Genomic DNA, 18,088 nt, shown 5'->3' with positions numbered 1-18,088 from the left:
ATAGGCCCCAAGGCCACCTGGGCCTCAAGCGACAATGTTGGCCCCAGGACTACTCCCAAACTATGAACCTGCTCCTTCCAGGAGTGCACAACCCCACTCAGAACAGGCTGTCTTCACACCTCCTGGTCTCATGAACCTGGAACATGTAACACTTCTGTCTTTCAGGATTTGATTTTCACTTCCACGTCCAGCCCATCCCTGACTCCAAAAGCCTGTTTAGCACCTCGCCCATCTCTCCTGATTTGGCCTCACAGTTTTTACAAACTAGCCAACCTAAAAAGAGTGGTTTGAATTTTAAGGTAGTGACAGCTCCTTCACCTTGGTTAAGGAGATCTGGGCTCACATGTAACACTAAGGCTGTGTCACATTACTGTTTACTCAGACTTCGCTGGTGTTTGAAGCTGCGTATGCATGATGTTAGCCACAATTCATGTGTATCCTGTAGTTTCTTGAGAAATGGTCTGTTTGTTGTATTGTTGTATTGTTTTCCCTCAAAGCAGCTTCTGCCCAATTTGAAAACGTAAGCTGTGGTGTTTACATTGGAGGTAACCATTGCACATGTGCAGATGACAACTTCATTGGAGTTCACAGGGGTTGTAAACACAGCAAAACCAAACAGTTAAAGCACTTTCAGTGAATACATCCCCACCCAATTTCTGGTGTGTTCAACAGTGTGCATATAATGAATCATAAGTGGCTTGAAACAGCAGACAACCTTGCATTTCAAGCCACTAATGAATACACAGCCTTAGCTACAATACTAGGTAAGGTTTATAAACCAACTAAAAAGCTTGGTTAATGAGCAACCTTTCAGAAACCTTTGTTAACCTGCTGAGATGGGTTCATACATGGCACTTATCCGTGGTTTAATAAACACATGTTTTTATGTGTGAACCAGGCCAATGAAGAAAGCAGGCACCTCGTTTTGCATGCTCAAAGCAGGACTTGCCTTCAGATGGTATGTAGTATCACCCTTGATGCTACAACTACTAGTTACAAGATGTGGGGACTCTGGGATACCCACTTATTTGTCCTTTCAAAACCACCATGCAGTTGAAAAGGCAGCATTAAAAAAGGCAGATGGGAGCTAGAATGAAATAAGGAACTAGGAAGTAGAAAAAAGGAACTATGAAGAAACTTCACCCTCCCTTGGGTACTTGCTTCCTGTTTCTAACTTCTTCCCCTTAAAGGAATATGCTGAGATTGTGCAGTCAGAATCATTTGCTTCTTTTTTTATGTCGGGGTGCACTGCTTTGAGAACGACAGAGCTGGAAAAATGGCATACAGATGGAAATAATAAATTAAAAAGAGAAAGCTCTTCTCACCCAGGCTTGAGTTCCCACCTGCTTTCTGCTTCGCCCTCCTTGTTATCTCTTTATTCTGTCCTCAAGAGGCACAGATTCCTGACCCTTCCCTCCCCCTTAACAGCCACTCGATGCCTCTTTCAGGACATAACTGAATCCGCCCCACTGCATTAGCCGAAGTGTTGCCCTTTCACGGATCCAGGCACAAGGCCAGTGGCCTCCCACCCTGCAGGCGGCAAGGCTGCGAACAGATCGGTATATTTACAAACACCTCTCTGCTCTGCTTTGCAGCCACAGCAGCTGCTACTATGACAGGCTGACAAGGGTGGAAAGATCCATTTCTAGACCCCTAACATTCACTGCCAAACCACCAACATTTTCCCCTCCCGCTCCCCTTCTTTGGTGAATGGATTTCAGCAGGTCTTACCGCGTTGGTTTCAGCAGTCCAATTGTCAGGGCTGAGCGGTCCCCAAGGAACACAGAGACAAGGCAGAGCTGATGGATGTGTTACTGATCAGGGCAACACCTGTGCAGGAAGGCACGCGCCTTAACCTCGACTTTCCCTTTAAGAAAGGAATAATTCTAAGCAAGGAGTTTCTACATGCTACTGAAGTTGAAGGGGAAGGAAATGAACATGCTGATTTCCCTAATTCAAATTTTCAATTGCAAAATTGCACATTTATAATCCAGCAATTTTTTTTTAAGATTATTGTTTAAAAAGTATCTAGTTACATTTTGGGATATTGATGAATTTAGTGTGTTTAGGTAGTGAGAGGGGAGAGTTATAAGTTGTCGAGTTTGCAGTTATTACCTTTGAGTTTATCACCTTTTTATTCAGTTGTGTTTTTAAGCACCCTCCCCCAAAATCATTTTTTAAACAAAATTTCAGTTCTCAACTCCCAAAACTTGTGAATATATGTATCATGTTGTTTCAGTTCGTGAAGCCATCAATCATCCAGAGATTCCCAGAATGTTTTAACAAGCACTTCCTCTTCCCAGGGAACACTGGGAATTGTAGCTCTGTGAGGGCAACGGAGGTCTCCTAACAACTCTCAGTACCCTTAACAAACTATACTTCCCAGGATTCTTCGGAGGAAGCCATTGTTGTTTAAAGTGGTGCCATAGTGCTTTAAATGTATGGTGTGAATTTGACCTTTGGCTAATAATGCCCAGGAATGACCCCCCCCCCTTCAAATAGGCTGGCCCTATTTGGAATTGGATGAGGGCCAAACTTGCTATCGCCCTAAACTCATTAATTTCAAACCATGTCAATGTTGTTTTTAATAGAAGCAGGAGGTTTAAAAAAAAAGCTAATGTGGCTTAAATTTTGCTTTTGGATTGATGCTGTTTTGAGGGAAAGTACATCAAAGAAACTACAGCATATACGTAGATTGTGGCTAACAGCTTCAAACACCAGCAGCGGGAGTGCACTACAACCAGGGTAAATGATAATGTGTACACAACCTATGCCTGAATTCTGCCTTTGAGTCCTCAAGTCAAGTACCTGATAAACCTTGATGGGGTTTTCAAGCTTTCAGTTTGCTCAAACAGTCCAATTGATGCTCAGACAGTCCAATTGAATACTCAGTATCCATCATCTTCCCCAAAGGGAAAAAGAAGTCTTCTTTTGAATTTCCACAGACCCTCCAAGTGCCCCTATTTTCCAGGGACTGTTCTGGATTTACAGAAGCTGCCCCGGTTTCTGGTTTGATGCCAGAATGTCCCACTTTTCTTTAGGACATTCCTATTTTCACTGGAGAGATGTTGAAGGTTACAAAGTTAGGTGAACCACACACCCCCTCAAGCCAAGGAGATAAGTAACTCTACAACTTTTAGAAGACATCTGAAGGCAGCCCTGTATAGGGAAGTTTTTAATGTTTGATGTTTTATTATGTTTGTATATATGTCGGAAGTGGCTGGGGCAGATGGGTGGGGTATAAATAATAACATTATTGTTATTAATCATGGAATTGTAGAGTTGGAAGTGACCTCCTCCTATTTTCACTGGAGAAATGTTGGAGGTTATGCTTCCAGTGTTAAAGTGACCTCCTCCAACTCTTACCCTACTGCTCCCCTCATGGTACTATTTGTGGAGGCGGGTGACAGGTAGGGAAGGGAGATGCTGAGTGTGAACCACATTCTGAGTCACATGCAGCTCAAAGTGGTTTTGGCCCGACTCCCAATAGGGCCAACCTATTTAAAGGTAGCTCATACTTTGAGCTTCCGCCATTCAAAGTCTCATCCCAAAGTTCCTGCTTCCATGTTGGAAATGTCACAAATGAGTAAGACAGCCCTTTTGGATTAAAACTGGTCAACCATTGGCCAAGGAGTGTGTACTCACTGAGTGCTGAGTTGACAAGTGGGTGGGGCTCAGATTCTGTGTTCCATCACTTGCCTTTCTGCATGTTCATACTGAAGACTCGATGTGAGCTGGACTTCCACCTGCCTGTACACTCCCTGTGGTTACCTGACCAATCAGGGCTCCCTGACAGGAGTACCAATAAAACAAATTAACTTGTGGGCAGCCATGTCAGTCCACTAGAAAAAATTCAAACAGCAGCAGTATCATCATACTTTTTATTAGGACTAGCTAAGAAGTCACAAAGAAGTGTACAAACATAATTCTTCTTGTGCATACATGTTAAGCAAAATACTTTAAAACAAGAGGAGGGATGATGTATTTAGGCAACATGAAAAGCCCAATGATGTAGTTGTAGTTGGGGGCATACAGGGGACATACATCATACAGATTTGATTATGTTAGACAGTGCCTGATATGGATTCTAGTTTCTAAACTAGCTAGCCTTCTGTACTCAGACTATGAGCCTTGCGGGCCTGAAGTAGTAAGATCTCAGATGCAGGAGGGCATGCTGGGGTGAAAGAGGTCTTAAAACACTTTAATAAAAGCCAACAATTATTCTAATCTGTTTCTAGCAGTGTTTCTAGCAGAGTCCCTTATAAGGTATAAATAAATACAATGGATATGCATTTTAGATGGGCACTTAAATTCCCAGCACCCATCTAAAATTAATCCCCAGCTTTGCTAATGTGAAGGACCATCACCATTGGCATCCAGTTGCCCACTGTGAGAAATGGGATGCTGGGCTAGAAAGGTGTTTGGTCTGATCCTGCAAAACTCTTTTTATTTCGGGTTTTTAGTTGGTCTTAAGAAATACATTTGGTTATCATTGCTGTTTGCACCATAAGTGTGTTTACAAATGTATTTGCCCTCTTGAAATTAGATAATTTGAGGAGCGCACAAAATATTTTAAATGTACCGGGGGGGGGGGGACAGTAGTGAGTGAAGATTTGCAATATGGCGATTATACCGTTAGAACAACAGAACTTCATCACAGCACAGAAATTGATGGGACAAAGAAATTTGCTGATATTTCTAGGAATGCATTCTATGTGCATTATTGATTAGAAAATAGCTGAATGCTGGGATATAATCGGCATCATCACCAGTGTTTTTTTCCCCCAGGGGGCACTCAAGGGTACACAGTACCAACACCTCTTTTTTTGTTGTTAAAAAGTGTGGTACTTACTGTAACAACTTCATGGTGAGTACTGAAATGTTTTTTTTTAATAGAAAAAAAGCACTGCTCATCGCCTTTTGATTCCATCCCAATAGTCTATTTTAAAATTTTACACCATCTCTTTCTTTCTCTCTATATGTTGTGCAACTGTGTCTTTCTTCCTCGCAAATGAGCTGCTGGGTATGTTATATATCTTTTTTTTAAAAAAAAAGAAAGAAAGAAAGAAATAGAAAAGTGCACACAAATGGAATCCACATCACTAACTACAGTAGGTGATCCAGATCTCTTTATAGAAAGTGGGGAACACATATATCTGGGATTATAAAATAGTCAGGGAAGATGTCTACTTAATGTTGGATAAGGTTGGCAGGCAGTGGACGGCGGTGGAGGCAATGGAAATGAGGTACCTGAGCAACTGGTCGATTTGTGGGTGCCTTCTTCTTTCAAACTTTAAAAATGCTATCTGTGATAAACGGAAAGAGGAAGAGAGTTGCAAAACATTTCCCCAAAGGTCATTCACAGCAGTAAGGGACATTGTGGTAAAATTAGTACCTCTTTTATGAGGTACTAACTGCAGTGTGAAATATAGAGCAGGAATCAAGACAGGGCACCACTGCCTTAAATGCAGGCCGCATAGCTTACTATGACTATTTACTGGAAAAAACATTTTGTAACACTAAGTTGTAAGGAATCTTTAAAAGAAGTAGGGAGAGGAACAGTAGAACCAGTATCTTGAGAAAAGTGCATTCAACTGAGTTTTGCTCTTAGGCCTTTTCCTTCTTTCTTTAAAAGAAGTTATGTATATCACTGAAATCAGCAAGAGTTAAGTGAAACCATGACTTAATTTTTCACATTGATTTCAATGGGGCCTGAGTGCAACTAAGTTAGTCTGGATCCAACCCAGTATTTCAACAATCCCTACAGCAGCCCGTCAAAGATAGACTAGTACTGTATTAGATTCCTATATTGTAGACACTAAAAGCTTTCTTAAGGACACCTAGTGGACTCAGGTGAAATGTGAACCTGGCTGGCAGCCTATAACTTTTGCCTCTGTACACTCGGGGCTCATCCACATTTCCGCTTCCCTGCTATGTTCCCTGGGGAAAACCCACTGTTTTCTGCTGAATCGGAACAAACATCAATCGGGTTTTCTCTGGATTGACGTTTGCTCCAATTCAGTGCTAAAGAGCAGCTTTTCCTCAGGAAAGCAGTGGTACAAAACCACTCAGAGCTGTGCCTAGAAAACATGGGACAAGCGGGAAGCCGCTAGGACCCATGCTTTCCAATGTGCAGGATAAGTAGAAGTGTGAATGAGCCCTCAGAGAAAAGTGACTCTCAATTCAGAGCATGAAAAGTATACAGATAATGAAATTAAAGATACTATGTATACATGATAAAGGTACATGTATGATTGCACTATGAAAGTTTGAAACTGTAAATGTCCTTAAAAGCCTTTAACGCTCCTCGCATCCAAGGAATGCCAAGCCTTTCCCAAATGATGTGACGAAGATGGGCAGAAGGTGGGCAATATCAGCTTCTGCAGCCTGTGGAAAAATGAGTTTACCTTTGGGGATATAAGATGAGGCTGTTCTTAGCACAAGGATGCTTAGCCACTAAGAGTGCCAGAAGATCAGACACATGGCATACAGAATGCACATTTTGTTTCCTCCTGAAATCTGAATGTCCAGTGTTACGTTCCTTGGGGAATGTTGTGAAATAACCCAGCCGAGAGCACGTAACGTTTGAATTCCTGCAAGTATCTTTGTATTCAGATGAGTTGCTTAGTGCTTTTCTCTCCCCAGCCTCATAAAATGGATTCCTGCTCTGCTTTATTATGCTAGGGGTCTTTGGCCACCACTTCTGCTCGCCATGGCCGGTCAAGGTAGCTGAGTACCCGGCGGATGGGACCGCGCTTTGTGGGCTCCAGAGCCAGGAGGCTCCGCAACATGGCGACGGCATCTGGCGACAGAGGGCGCCAGTGATATGGCAAGTCTTCGTCTAGGCCGGACTGTTGCCATATCACAAAGTCATCAAAGAAGGAATCCTCAGGCAACGTCTTCTCCCAAGGGAAGTAGCCAGTGAGCAGGCAGAAGATCAGCACTCCAAGGGCCCAGGCATCCAGGCTGGCATCGATGGGCAGGCCTGGGGAGTCACCAGTGCCACGGCTCAGCTCGGGTGCAGTGTAAGGGATGATCCCAACCACCAGGCGCAGGAGGGTGCCCTGGGGCCGCGTCAGGCCGAAATCTGTCAGTTTGATGCAGTGGCAATGGCGATCGAAAAGCAGGATGTTCTCAGGCTTGACATCTCGATAGACAAGGCCCCGGCTGTGGATGAAGTCCAGTGCACTCACCAGCTGTTTGGCACAGAGCTTGGCTGCTGGCTCAGGGATGCCAGCCTGGTCAGAGAAGAGAAAGGCACATGTTTTTATCATGTCGGGTCTCCTCACTTCCTCATAAGCGTTTAGGCTCTGCCACTGAAACACAAGCCCTTTTCTGCTCTTGAATAAAGCAACAAAATCTCAACAGGCATTTAAAAATAAACATCACATTTCCTTTCTCTCTGTGATGCCACCATGACCAATATCTCAAGACACATTCAGCTGCAAGCTTCAAAAGGCTTTGCTCCACTGCTTTTGTTTAATCTATGGATTTCTTTGTTTTAGAATCCTGCTGTAATTTGTTTAATTAACAGCCATTTCACGATTTCAGAAATAAAACCACGTATGTGTTGGTAGAATTCCTAGCTGAAGCCAATTATTCATTCTTTCATTACACAGTCATACACTGGAAGTCGAACAGAATCTGTTCCAGAAGTCTGCTCAACTTCCAAAATATTCAGAAGCTCCTGCAGCCAATTGGAAGCCGCGGAAGCCCCGTCAGACGTTCAGGTTCCAAAGAACATTTGCAAACCAGAACACTCACTTCTGGGTTTGCGATGTTCGGGAGCCAAAACGTCTGAGTACCAAGGCATTCGGATCCAAGGTTTTTGTATCCTGCCCTTCCTCCCCAAGGAGACCCAGGCATGGGGTGCTGGGAGCTAAGCTTTGCATTGCATGTGCTCGTATACACCTTACCTTGGGCTTGATAATGGAGATGAGGTCCTTGTGCAGGGCTGCCTCATAGAGAAAACCATAGTGCTGGCTGGACTCTATGGCGATGCCAAACATTCCAACGATGGCAGGGTGTGTGGAGAGTGAGAGGGCCACACAGTATTCATACAAGAAATTCTCCAGTTTAGTGCTCGCCTTTGGCAGCAACTTGAGAGCCATAGGGGTCCCTGAGGGAGGTTGAGAGATGCAAAAGTGAATGAGACATTGAGATAATACTACTCTAATAACAGTAAATGTATTTCCACAACAGACAACTGAAACGTAGTGTTACTCCAGTTGCATTTTTTAAAAAAATATAAAGTTGGATAGTGGGGGGAGAGGGATTACATCTAACAATCAAATCAAGTAAGGTGAAGTCTCTTTAACATACAACACTCATACATGTGAGATAATTAAGATACGAGTTCAACCATTATAGCTAAACATGGATTAGAAGAGGGGGGATTGCAGTAGCAACAAAAATGAGGGGGCAGTGAGGAGATGAGGGCGTTCCCTTTCAAACACTTGAACAAGACTTGGATTTAGAAAGCAGCTCATCCTATCTATCTAGAGCCTGATGAGCTGCACCCAATCATACTAAAAGAGCTTGCGGGTGTAATCTCAGAGCCTCTGTCTGTAATCTCTGAGAATTCTTGGAGAACATCAGGGAAAACTTTCTGACAGTAAGCGCTGCTGGACAGTGGAATAGACTGCCTCGGAAGGTAATGGACTCTCCTTCATTGGCGGTTACTAAGCAGAGGTTGGATGGCCATCTGTCATGGATGCTTTAGATAAAATTCCTGCATTGAAGGGGGTTCTTACCCCCCATTGACCTGGGAGTAAGTCCCATTTGATTTAATATAACTTTCTTATGAATAGACGCGGGTAGGATTATGCTGTTAATTCTGAATTTCAGAATTGGGGAGAATCAGTCCTATTCATGCTTTTGGGGGCCCATAAATCTTTTAGGCACAAGACAAGTTGTAAGGACTACATTCACAATGATATTTTCATTAAAATGGGCTTCAGTGAAACCACTAAGAGCTGGGTCAAGAATGTTGCTTGATATGTGGAGTTTGTTTGAAATTGTTTGGGCACTCTTTCTATGGTCATGAGATGAAAGGTGAATGCCTCCACAGGTAATGATAAGTTGTTTCGCACCAAATGCCCACAGTAGAGGTCTTGTCACCCACCTGGGGACCTTCAGGTGACAAGTGATTCATAAGTTTAATGAATGAATGAAACAAGTGACTGAATAGAGTGGGGTTGTTGTTGTTTTTTAAAAATGCCCAGTTCTGTCCATGACCACTGCTGTGTATGATTGGCTGACCACAGATCACACATAGTAATTTTAAATTGTTACCACAGCCATTGGTTATGGCAAGTGGTCCAACCTTCTCCAACAGCAACAGTGGCACACCTGTTCTCATCCCTAGTTGCCCTTTCAACGTAAACAGCCTGTTGGTGAGTGGATTTGCCAGAGCACACAAGGCAATCCACCCTTACCTCTCTTCCTGTGAGTCACCAGCACCACCTGCCCATATTTCCCCTTGCCCAACTCCTTGATGATGTGGTAGTGCTCAGACACCTCCATGTGCACCAAACTCTGGGCCGTGATTTCCAACATGTCTTCTAGGAGAGCCTGGGCCTCCATGCCTGAGGACAGGTCCATGACCAAGCTGCAAGAAACACAGGAAGAAATTGCTAAGCACAGCTTGAAATGAATTACATTGGGCAGAGGAGGACAGCAGAAAGCCAGTTTTCTACATATATACAAATATATAACATTTCAATTCTCCTAAGTCAAAAGTAATTGAAAACAACCAAACAGCGCAAGAAATCCAAATGTAGCAAACAAAATTAGTCCTAACCAAGGTGATTTGTTTTTTTATGGCACCCCAGTCAGAAGAGCGAGGTACAAATAAAAAAAATGTTGTTGTTTTTGTTACTCAAAATATCTCTTCAGATGGTCCAAGCAGCAGGGCCAGCCCACCCATGAGGCAAAGTGAGGTGACCACCTCAGGCAGCAGGATCCACAGGAGCAGCAGATCCTGATGTAGATCTTTATTCCCCACTTGTTCCTGTTGCAGATCTTCACGCACTCCTTCTTTCCTGGTGGGGAGGGAGAGAGCATCTAATGGCACTCCTATGGAGGTATGGTCACTCATATTGCCCAAACATTTTTTTACTTTTTGCTGGGTTCTCAAAAATTCCTCGTTTTTCCAAGGACTAGTTTCTCCTGCACTTAATGTCCCAGGAGTTCGTTTCAGATTGCAAGAAGCTTGGCAATGGTTCCCTACCATGCAGATGTGCCCTCACCACCCACCAATCTCAAGTCCCATTTGCAGAACAGGGAAGGAAGTCATTTACCTCCCCTCTTTTCCCCCAACATATGGTGATGACGCATTCTCCTCACTATTTGGTGTCTCTTGGGCCAAGGCAATAAACAGTGCCATCCTATAGGTACAAAAGGTCTCTAGGATGAGCCGTTGCCTTTTTTTGCTTCCCCGCAGCTCCCCAGGGTGTTCAGATACCTTGGAAACCTCTCAGTGACCTTGAAACAGAAGAACACACATGCCTGGCACTCTTTATACACCATGAAAAGTATGAATTGGTGCAGATGGCCTTGGGGCAACCACGGAGCAGAAACCTACATACTGTGTAATTTCATCCTAAATTTGAGTTCCCTGCCCCTGTCCCCCAACATCCACATCTGAATGTTGCACATTGTGAATTCCCAGTTCCATCCCACGTCCCCAGGGTCCAGTTGGGGTTTTTTAAAGCATGCGTTAGCTCTCCACTTAGATGATATTTCTGGGCTGAATTCTTTCAAAAGGAATTACCTCTCAGAAGGAAAAGTAGAAAGAAGTCCTTTCAGTTGAAGGTGGTGTCAATCTTACAATTCATTCAGAAAACATCATCTTGAAAAGGCATTCTTCCTCTTCTCTTTCACACAGGAGGAGCCACCTCTTTCAAGACATCATCTGCACTTAAGTACTTACATTTTTTTAAAAAAAGAAAAGTTTGCAAAACCCACTGCCTGAGTAATTCAGGACACCTTTTCATCAATCAAAACGTTTTGATGGATTAATTCATTCACACATCCATATTGATGAGGCAGGCATGTGAGCTGAGTAGATTTGGACTGAGTTATTATTATGATGCTGAAGTAGTTATGCAGTTATGAGACCAGCAACATATCACACAATCTGTTTGAATGCACAGCGCAACCACTCAATCCAATTTCAGCAGTTTTGAGGGGAAATAGTAAATGTGGATTAAGTTGCAATGCGTTCCTCTTTATGCGTAGCTTAAAAGGTGCCTCTAGCTCCATGCCTTTGCTCATTTAGGACAGCAGGAAGCAATTTTAGGCTTGCCAAACAGCCAGACTTTTAAAGTCCTCCTGACTAGAACAGGAGCATATAAAACCAGGGGAAATAATGTCAATCCAAGCTACTTATAAACACCTCCTAATATAATTCATTCTATGTTGTTGTTGGTGGTGGTGGTGTGTGTGTGTGTGTGTGTGTGTGTGAGAGAGAGAGAGAGAGAGAGAGAGAGAGAGAGAGAGAGAGAGGATTTATAGTTTTCACACAGATAAATAAAACCATATGTGTGTGTTGTCATGCTCATCCACTAAATAGGAATGCATGTGATCATCCCATAAGAAGCAGCTGCCATTGTTTTCCACAGTGCAGTGTTTGGATATGGATTCTAGTTTCTGTGAATTGCCACACAGAGTACATCTAAACTAGCTAGCCTTCTGTACTCAGACTAAGAGCCTTGTGGGCTTCATCTGCTCTTAGCTCAGGACAGTCTAACCTCTCAGACAAAGTGGTCTGCAAGAGCACTTCAGCACAGATCCTGCAGGCCACACACTGAATTAAATTTCTATATTGTTAATTAAAGTGTTTGCAATATAGTTTATATTACAGTGGTACCTCTGGTTACATACTTAATTCTTTCCGGAGGTCCATTCTTAACCTGAAACTGTCGTTAACCTGAAGCACCACTTTAGCTAATGGGGCCTCCTGCTGCCGCCACACCACTGGAGCACGATTTCTGTTCTCATCCTGAAGCAAAGTTCTTAACCCGAGGTACTATTTCTGGGTTAGCGGAGTCTGTAACCTGAAGCGTATGTAACCTGAAGCGTATGTAACATGAGGTACCACTGTATTTAATATACACAGATAATATGTTTATATAAATAATATATATAAATTAAGCACACAATTAATAGATTTAATATAATTATCAAATAAATTTAATACAGAAACTCAGGGTGAGTCTCTGGCAGATAGATAGATGCACAACAGGAGCCCGAGTTTGCTCTTCCTCACCAGGCAGATTTTTCCACACAACCAAGGTCTACCTTGCCCCAAACATCCACCACTCTTCCCCACCTGGGGCTGCCAAAAAACAAGAGATTGGTATTAGACCTCCCTGCCTCAGCCGAGCCAATGCAGCATCTATGATGGAAGTCAACCAAAGGTACTCTGCATATGCGTAGATGCAACTCTAACCCTAGAAAGGGCATATATCCTTTGCCCTCTTAATCCTTACATGTCAACTGTGGGAAGTCTTGCATGTAGATGTATTGTAACAGCTTGGTGTTTCCATCTACATAGTGTATATGATGAGTGGGCCAGGCCACACACGCTGAAACAGTTGCGCCTACAGCAGATTGGATGCACTGCCTCTGTAGTATCCCGGGGATTCTTTGAGCCACAATTTTTGATTCTAGTCCCTTCCTCCTCTCCCACTCCATACAGACATATTCCAAATTTAGCAAGGCGTTAGCTGAAGTGTATCAATCTCCCTAACTAATTCCACTTATAAAACATTGTCCCGGTTGCAGAACTGTGCAGAACTCTGGAAGGCAGAATGGAAAATCTCTTTGATGGTGACTTCTTTCTACACACTCTTTTTGCGGTCCAGTTCTAGCTGGTGAGCAGACTGGCTCTATGTCATGTTCTAAATTACATTTCTGGTGCCCCACGGAAGATGGACACAGTCGCCTGCAACCCCCTTTGCTTAGCTGCTGCCAGAGTGCCTGCCTTCTGATTCCATGCCAAGCGTCCTCTCTTACAGGCTAGGAAAGTTCATGGGGATTTGGGCCTAAATGGGATTGACACGCTCTTAAAGCCACTGGAGATCCGTTTCCAAGCTTCTAGAGGCAGAGGGAAAGGGCATGGCAAGGTCCAACCACCCTCTCCCTTTCCCCTTTCCTGCCTAGCCTGCTCCTAGAGATAAGCCCAGTAAACAGAGGCAAATGTGAAAGGCAGAGAGAAAGATGCTTAAATAAATAAATAAATAAATAAGCTCGAGGCTCAAGGGTGCCTGGAAGTCTGGATGAGTTAGATCAATGGTATAGGGTCTGGTGTTGGTTATTCAGTGGTGGGAGCAGTAGGCATTTTGTACATGCCCGTGGGGCGTCTTGCTTTTATTAGCCCTAGCAAATTAAAAGGTATCGCATCCATTTTATGACCCCTCTGATGCGATAACCTTCTGGTTTCTCTCACGCATAGGGGCAATTTCACACAAATAGATCACTGTGTGGAAAATAAAGTAAAAACGTCGTACAAATACTCATCGTTTGTGGGCTTCCCCACCTCAAATGATTTTAAGCCCAAAGTAAAAACACAGGGCTGTGCAACAGCACTTCCCCCTCCTCTCCCCTGCAGCCCTCGCACACCCCACTTGCTCAGCATTGGATTATTATTATTATTATTTACAATAGTAAATAAAAGCACAGTGTGTTTTTATTGCTACTAATTATAAATCTCCTCTCCTTTAAGCTTCAGTGTGAAGTGAAGGAAGTCTCATCTCCCATCGCGGCTGTATCTCTTCCAAATGAGTGGCAGAGACACCAACCAAGACTTCACAGAATACTCTCCAGTTACAGGCAAAGCAACAAATATTTGGCTCGCCCATTCGCGGCTGCTGCTGCATGCCACTTGGCTGTGATCGATCATGTGGGCTTGGACACTCACAAGGAACCCAATCTGCCTCTCAGGACAATCCTTGCACGCAAAGCAGGGTTGAAGGGGAGGCGGTTGCCCTGGTAACCAAGCAAATCTGAGGCCTGTTTCACTCAGGTACCATTTGTTTTCACAGGGCAAAAGAGACCATTTTTCACTAGTCAAAAAAGAGGAAAACTTTTCATCAAGTGCCCTCTTCCTCTCCTTCATTCGCTCTACCCATGGATAAACTTTGCTGCTACCCCACTACTGATAAAGGTAGACCCAACTGGTCTGTTTGATGCTTTGCCACAATTTCTGTGAAATTCTGCTTCCTTGTTTAAAGGGCATGTGAGTTCTATGGTGAATTTTCTACTCACGCAAGTGAACAGAGCCTGCTTCTGACCCTATGAAAGGTCAGAGAGATTCAGAAGATAAGGGCATTCTTCCATTTTTGAAGGAGACAACTCCTCTCACGTTTATGCTTTTAGCTTCCCCTCCTGCTTTGAAATCTGACCTCCAAACCTTGCTTTGGATGGCCATATGATCTACTCTACAGAGGTCAATTCTTTCTTGTAAGGACAGCTCTCTATATGAAGGTGTGTTTCTGCAGTTTGAATGGCCATTTGGTTTAAAGATGAAGAAATATAAGAAGGAAAACCAAGTGCCTTGAAGCTGCCCATCAACGGTTAGGAATGCCTGGGAGCAGACTGAGCAAGTGCATAGGCCACAGCCTCACTCCATACAGGTAGATATATTTTGTGTAAATTATAGAAAACATTTTCTAAATTTGCATCAATACATATAAATTAATGTATGCAATTCTTTTTTGGTGATTTCCTTTCTTTTTTGCAATGCAGATTCGCTACCCTGCCTTGCCTTCATTCTCATTAGTTCCTCCTTGATTCTAACGAAATACTAGCAGTTAAATACGGTCGGCAGTTCGAATCCCCGCGGCGGGGTGAGCTCCCCTCTGCGGTCCCAGCTCCTGCCCACCTAGCAGTTTGAAAGCACTCTTAAAAAAGTGCAAGTACATAAATAGGTACCGCTTTATAGCGGGAAGGTAAACGGCGTTCCGCGTGCTGTGCTGGTGCAGGCTCACCAGAGCAGCGATGTCACACTGGCCATGTGACCCGGAAGTGTCTGCGGACAGCGCTGGCTCCTGGCCTCTAGAGTGAGATGAGCGCACAACCCTAGAGTCTGTCAAGACTGGCCCATACGGGCAGAGGTACCTTTACCTTTACCTTTAAGGAACAACTATTCAGGAGGAGCTAAGCTTGCTAGGTGAGAACAATCGGTTTTAGAAAACAACTCCTTTACAAGCTCAAAACTGCTTATGAGACACTCACAACATTCTTTATTTAAAGCACTGCTTATGCCCAAAGGAAGAAAATTACAAGTACCGGTAAATAGGTATCCCTCTTTCCTGTTGTAATTTCTAAAGGGCAAAGGTATTCTGTTTATCTGTGCAAGTTTAGGCCAGGGCTTGTGAAGTTGCCAATGAGCAATTTCACCATGTTGGTGAGGAAGTTAATGCGAAATAAGAATAGATGTGCAGACATTTGCTTTATTTTATATAGAATTCTAATTCGTTTTTTGTGCGGAATTTAGTTGTGTGTTGTTTATAAAAAAAACAATGTTGGAATGTGCAGAGACCTTGTTTAGTGATTCAGTTAAACACAGAGAACAATCACAGAAGCTGTCAATGTTTCCCTTTTTTAAAGGGAAATTCCCTCATTCCAAATAGGATTCCTCGCAAGAAAAGGGAAAAGTTGACAGCTATGTTTTAAGCACACATTCTCCCCATAGCAGTTAAAACTGTGTGCAGGCCAGTGCATACAACCATCATGTCTGATAACATTTTTTGTGCTTTTTACTGATGCACAGGATAGGAGCTATCAGTTTTCTACACTGCTGCAAGCTGTAGCAGCAGGAGTGTGTTGTAGACAGCAGCCTGGTACTTTCCCCTCACAATGAAGGACTCTGGCCATCTGCTTACTGTGGACAAGGAGCTGCTGTGGGTCCAAGCAGGGGAAAGGCATCACCATAAGCATAGCAGTAGTTCGGAATTGCCTCTGTTATTTTGGAGGGCCTGAGCTCAGTGAAAGTGGTCTTTTTGTCCTGCAGTGCACTGTGCAGGATCTCCAGTTAAAGCTTGGGAAGTAGGGCAATGAATTATATTTGCCTGAGATCTTGATAAAATGTTACCAGTTGTAGTAGATAATATTGGACTACAGAGGCCCAATGGTCTGACAGCATATAAGACACATGTGTTCATACATGCCTATGCACAGACCTACCTGATTAGAGCAGTCAGAACACTGTGCAAACACAGACCCTGTTTTGGCTGGATGCAAAATCTTCCCTACAGGACTGAGCTAAAGAGAAAATTTGCTACTGTATATTGGTTTACCAACGCAAACCAGATGTGTTCCATGCTAATTGACTGGCCCTTGTACATCACAAAGCCACACACACTCCCCTAGGGCCTTTTTTTTTTTTTTAGAAGCTGGTTTTTTAGGTGCTGGAAAATTTGAATAGGAAGCTTCCAAGACACTTTTAATAAAATGGAATGCAGTCAACCTGAAACAGGGATAAATAAGTGATCCCTGCAGAGGCTGTTTTAGGGTGGTTTAGAGGCTGTTTAGCATGACTGGTTTGGTCGCTCTGGGCACTGTGCAACAGGGGGCGCTGCAATAATGATGTAGAACGGGGCGTGCGAGGTGGGGGGACTGAACTTTAGCGTCGCATGGGGCGCCGCTGAAATGTGAGAACCCAAAATCTGCCACTGATCACTGCTGGATATGAAGGCAAGTATGTGTTTCCTTTGAAAAACAAAGATTGAGAGGGACCACAGGGCGCCGGGGCTGGGAAATGCATTCACTCCTGTTGGTACATACACCTGTATATTACCGTATTCTTATTGGGCATCATGGATCAGATAACTGCAAAGAAACCTTAATTGTGAGTATTGGATGAGAGAGAAAACCTCTCTAGGATTTATAGAGGTTTTTGCTCAAATATTGGAAACTTTAGCCAGTAAATGTAGTATGGAACTAGACACAAGGGACACTGAGCTGCCCCTTGTATTTGTTCTTCTCCCTTCCCGGGGACATGTACTATAACATAATGTGCAATGTGACATCAATGTTCTGCGCATTTCATCACCCCTGCTACTGACAGCCACTTATGAGGTGGCAACATGAACATACACAGGACAAGACATAACTGGAAAGAGGTGGGAAAGAAGTATAGAACAGTAGCAGGCAAACGATGGACACTTTGCTAGAATTCCACATTGCACTAGTCCTTAACACCTGCCTCTTCCTGCACATTTCTGCTGCACTGCACTGCAATTCCTTACACATCAATCACCCAGACAAAAACCAGGGACACTTTTTAGAATGAACACTCTGTACTGATTAGTCAGTGTAGATAATTATTTCTTGCCCTTTATTCTGGCTTTGGCTTACACAGTTGGGCTGTTCTCTTGCATTCCGTACCTGAGAACACCTTTGCAAATTGTCCGAATGCACTGGGGTAGCAGGCAGACCCATAGTTATTTGAATGGAAGCCACCTGTCAGATTCTTCCATCAGGACTCTGCTGTCTGCAGCCCAGGTAACAGAGCTGACACCAGGACCTAGTTCCCCACCCTGGCACCGCGGACTCCACCTGGTACTTACTTCCTGCTGTGCTGAAGGATCTCTGGAGTGCCCAGTCTCTCTCTCTCTCTTGCTCGCTTGCTTGCTTCTGCTGCTGTCTGGTGAAACTGTCCAGAGTGCAGCCGGGGTGTCTGCCAGGCATTACCGGGTATAAGCGTGACGCTCCGCCTCTTCTCCTGTGCCACACACACCCTATGGAGCTGGAGTTTGAAGAGGGGGAGCGCAAGCGAGGGTGTCATCTATCTCTCTAGGACAGATGAAAGAGTTGAGCATACCAGGCAGGCTGCTCCACTCGGCAGCATTCAGCCCAGACCATGGCATCTGCCCGGATACCTAACCCGCAGCAAGAGTTTGGGCTCCTGTTTCTGGGGGATTCAATGGCCTTTCACCTCTCTCCCATAGTCCTCTGCCATTCCCCACAATCCTTTATGCTGCAGTTGTGATACAGTGACATCCTGTGTCCATGTCTCTTCACTGCATGGGGAGGGAGAGAGAGAGGAAGCAAGCAGACAAGCAGGGGGGACGGGGAAATC

The 18,088-nt window shown here is 44.0% G+C and overlaps 1 protein-coding gene and 1 long non-coding RNA gene across 2 annotated transcripts in view; one reads left to right on the top strand and one right to left on the bottom strand.

Annotated features, from left to right (window-relative positions):
* LOC144325110 (uncharacterized) overlaps window positions 1–14,200 on the top strand; it is a 27,044-nt gene extending 12,844 nt beyond the window's left edge. The window contains exons 2-3 of the long non-coding RNA XR_013390400.1: window positions 9,898–9,987; window positions 13,730–14,200. This is a non-coding gene — a long non-coding RNA (uncharacterized LOC144325110). The remainder of the gene's footprint in view (window positions 1–9,897; window positions 9,988–13,729) is intronic.
* On the bottom strand, window positions 5,053–18,088 carry SBK2 (SH3 domain binding kinase family member 2). The gene is made up of 4 exons (XM_028702036.2): window positions 17,577–18,088; window positions 9,438–9,610; window positions 7,917–8,119; window positions 5,053–7,238 (listed from the first exon to the last, which is right to left on the bottom strand). The coding sequence occupies exons 1-4, from the start codon at window positions 17,792–17,794 to the stop codon at window positions 6,681–6,683; spliced, it is 1,152 nt and encodes a 383-aa protein (XP_028557869.2). The 5' UTR covers window positions 17,795–18,088; the 3' UTR covers window positions 5,053–6,680.

The sequence above is a fragment of the Podarcis muralis genome, chromosome 13 (assembly GCF_964188315.1).
Source record: "Podarcis muralis chromosome 13, rPodMur119.hap1.1, whole genome shotgun sequence".
NCBI classification, from domain to species: domain Eukaryota; kingdom Metazoa; phylum Chordata; class Lepidosauria; order Squamata; family Lacertidae; genus Podarcis; species Podarcis muralis.
Note: the sequence above shows the minus strand (reverse complement) of the source record. Positions and strands in the feature narration are given on the sequence as shown.

Bases quoted from the DNA above. Each gene is read 5' to 3' on its own strand.
- SBK2 (XM_028702036.2), bottom strand. From the start codon at position 17,794: ATGACACCCTCGCTTGCGCTCCCCCTCTTCAAACTCCAGCTCCATAGG. The intron at 9,611-17,576 runs GTAAGTACCAGG...TGTTTCTTGCAG, and splicing joins ATCCTTCAGCACAGCAGGAA to CTTGGTCATGGACCTGTCCT. The intron at 8,120-9,437 runs GTAAGGGTGGAT...AACCTCCCTCAG, and splicing joins GGTGACTCACAGGAAGAGAG to GGACCCCTATGGCTCTCAAG.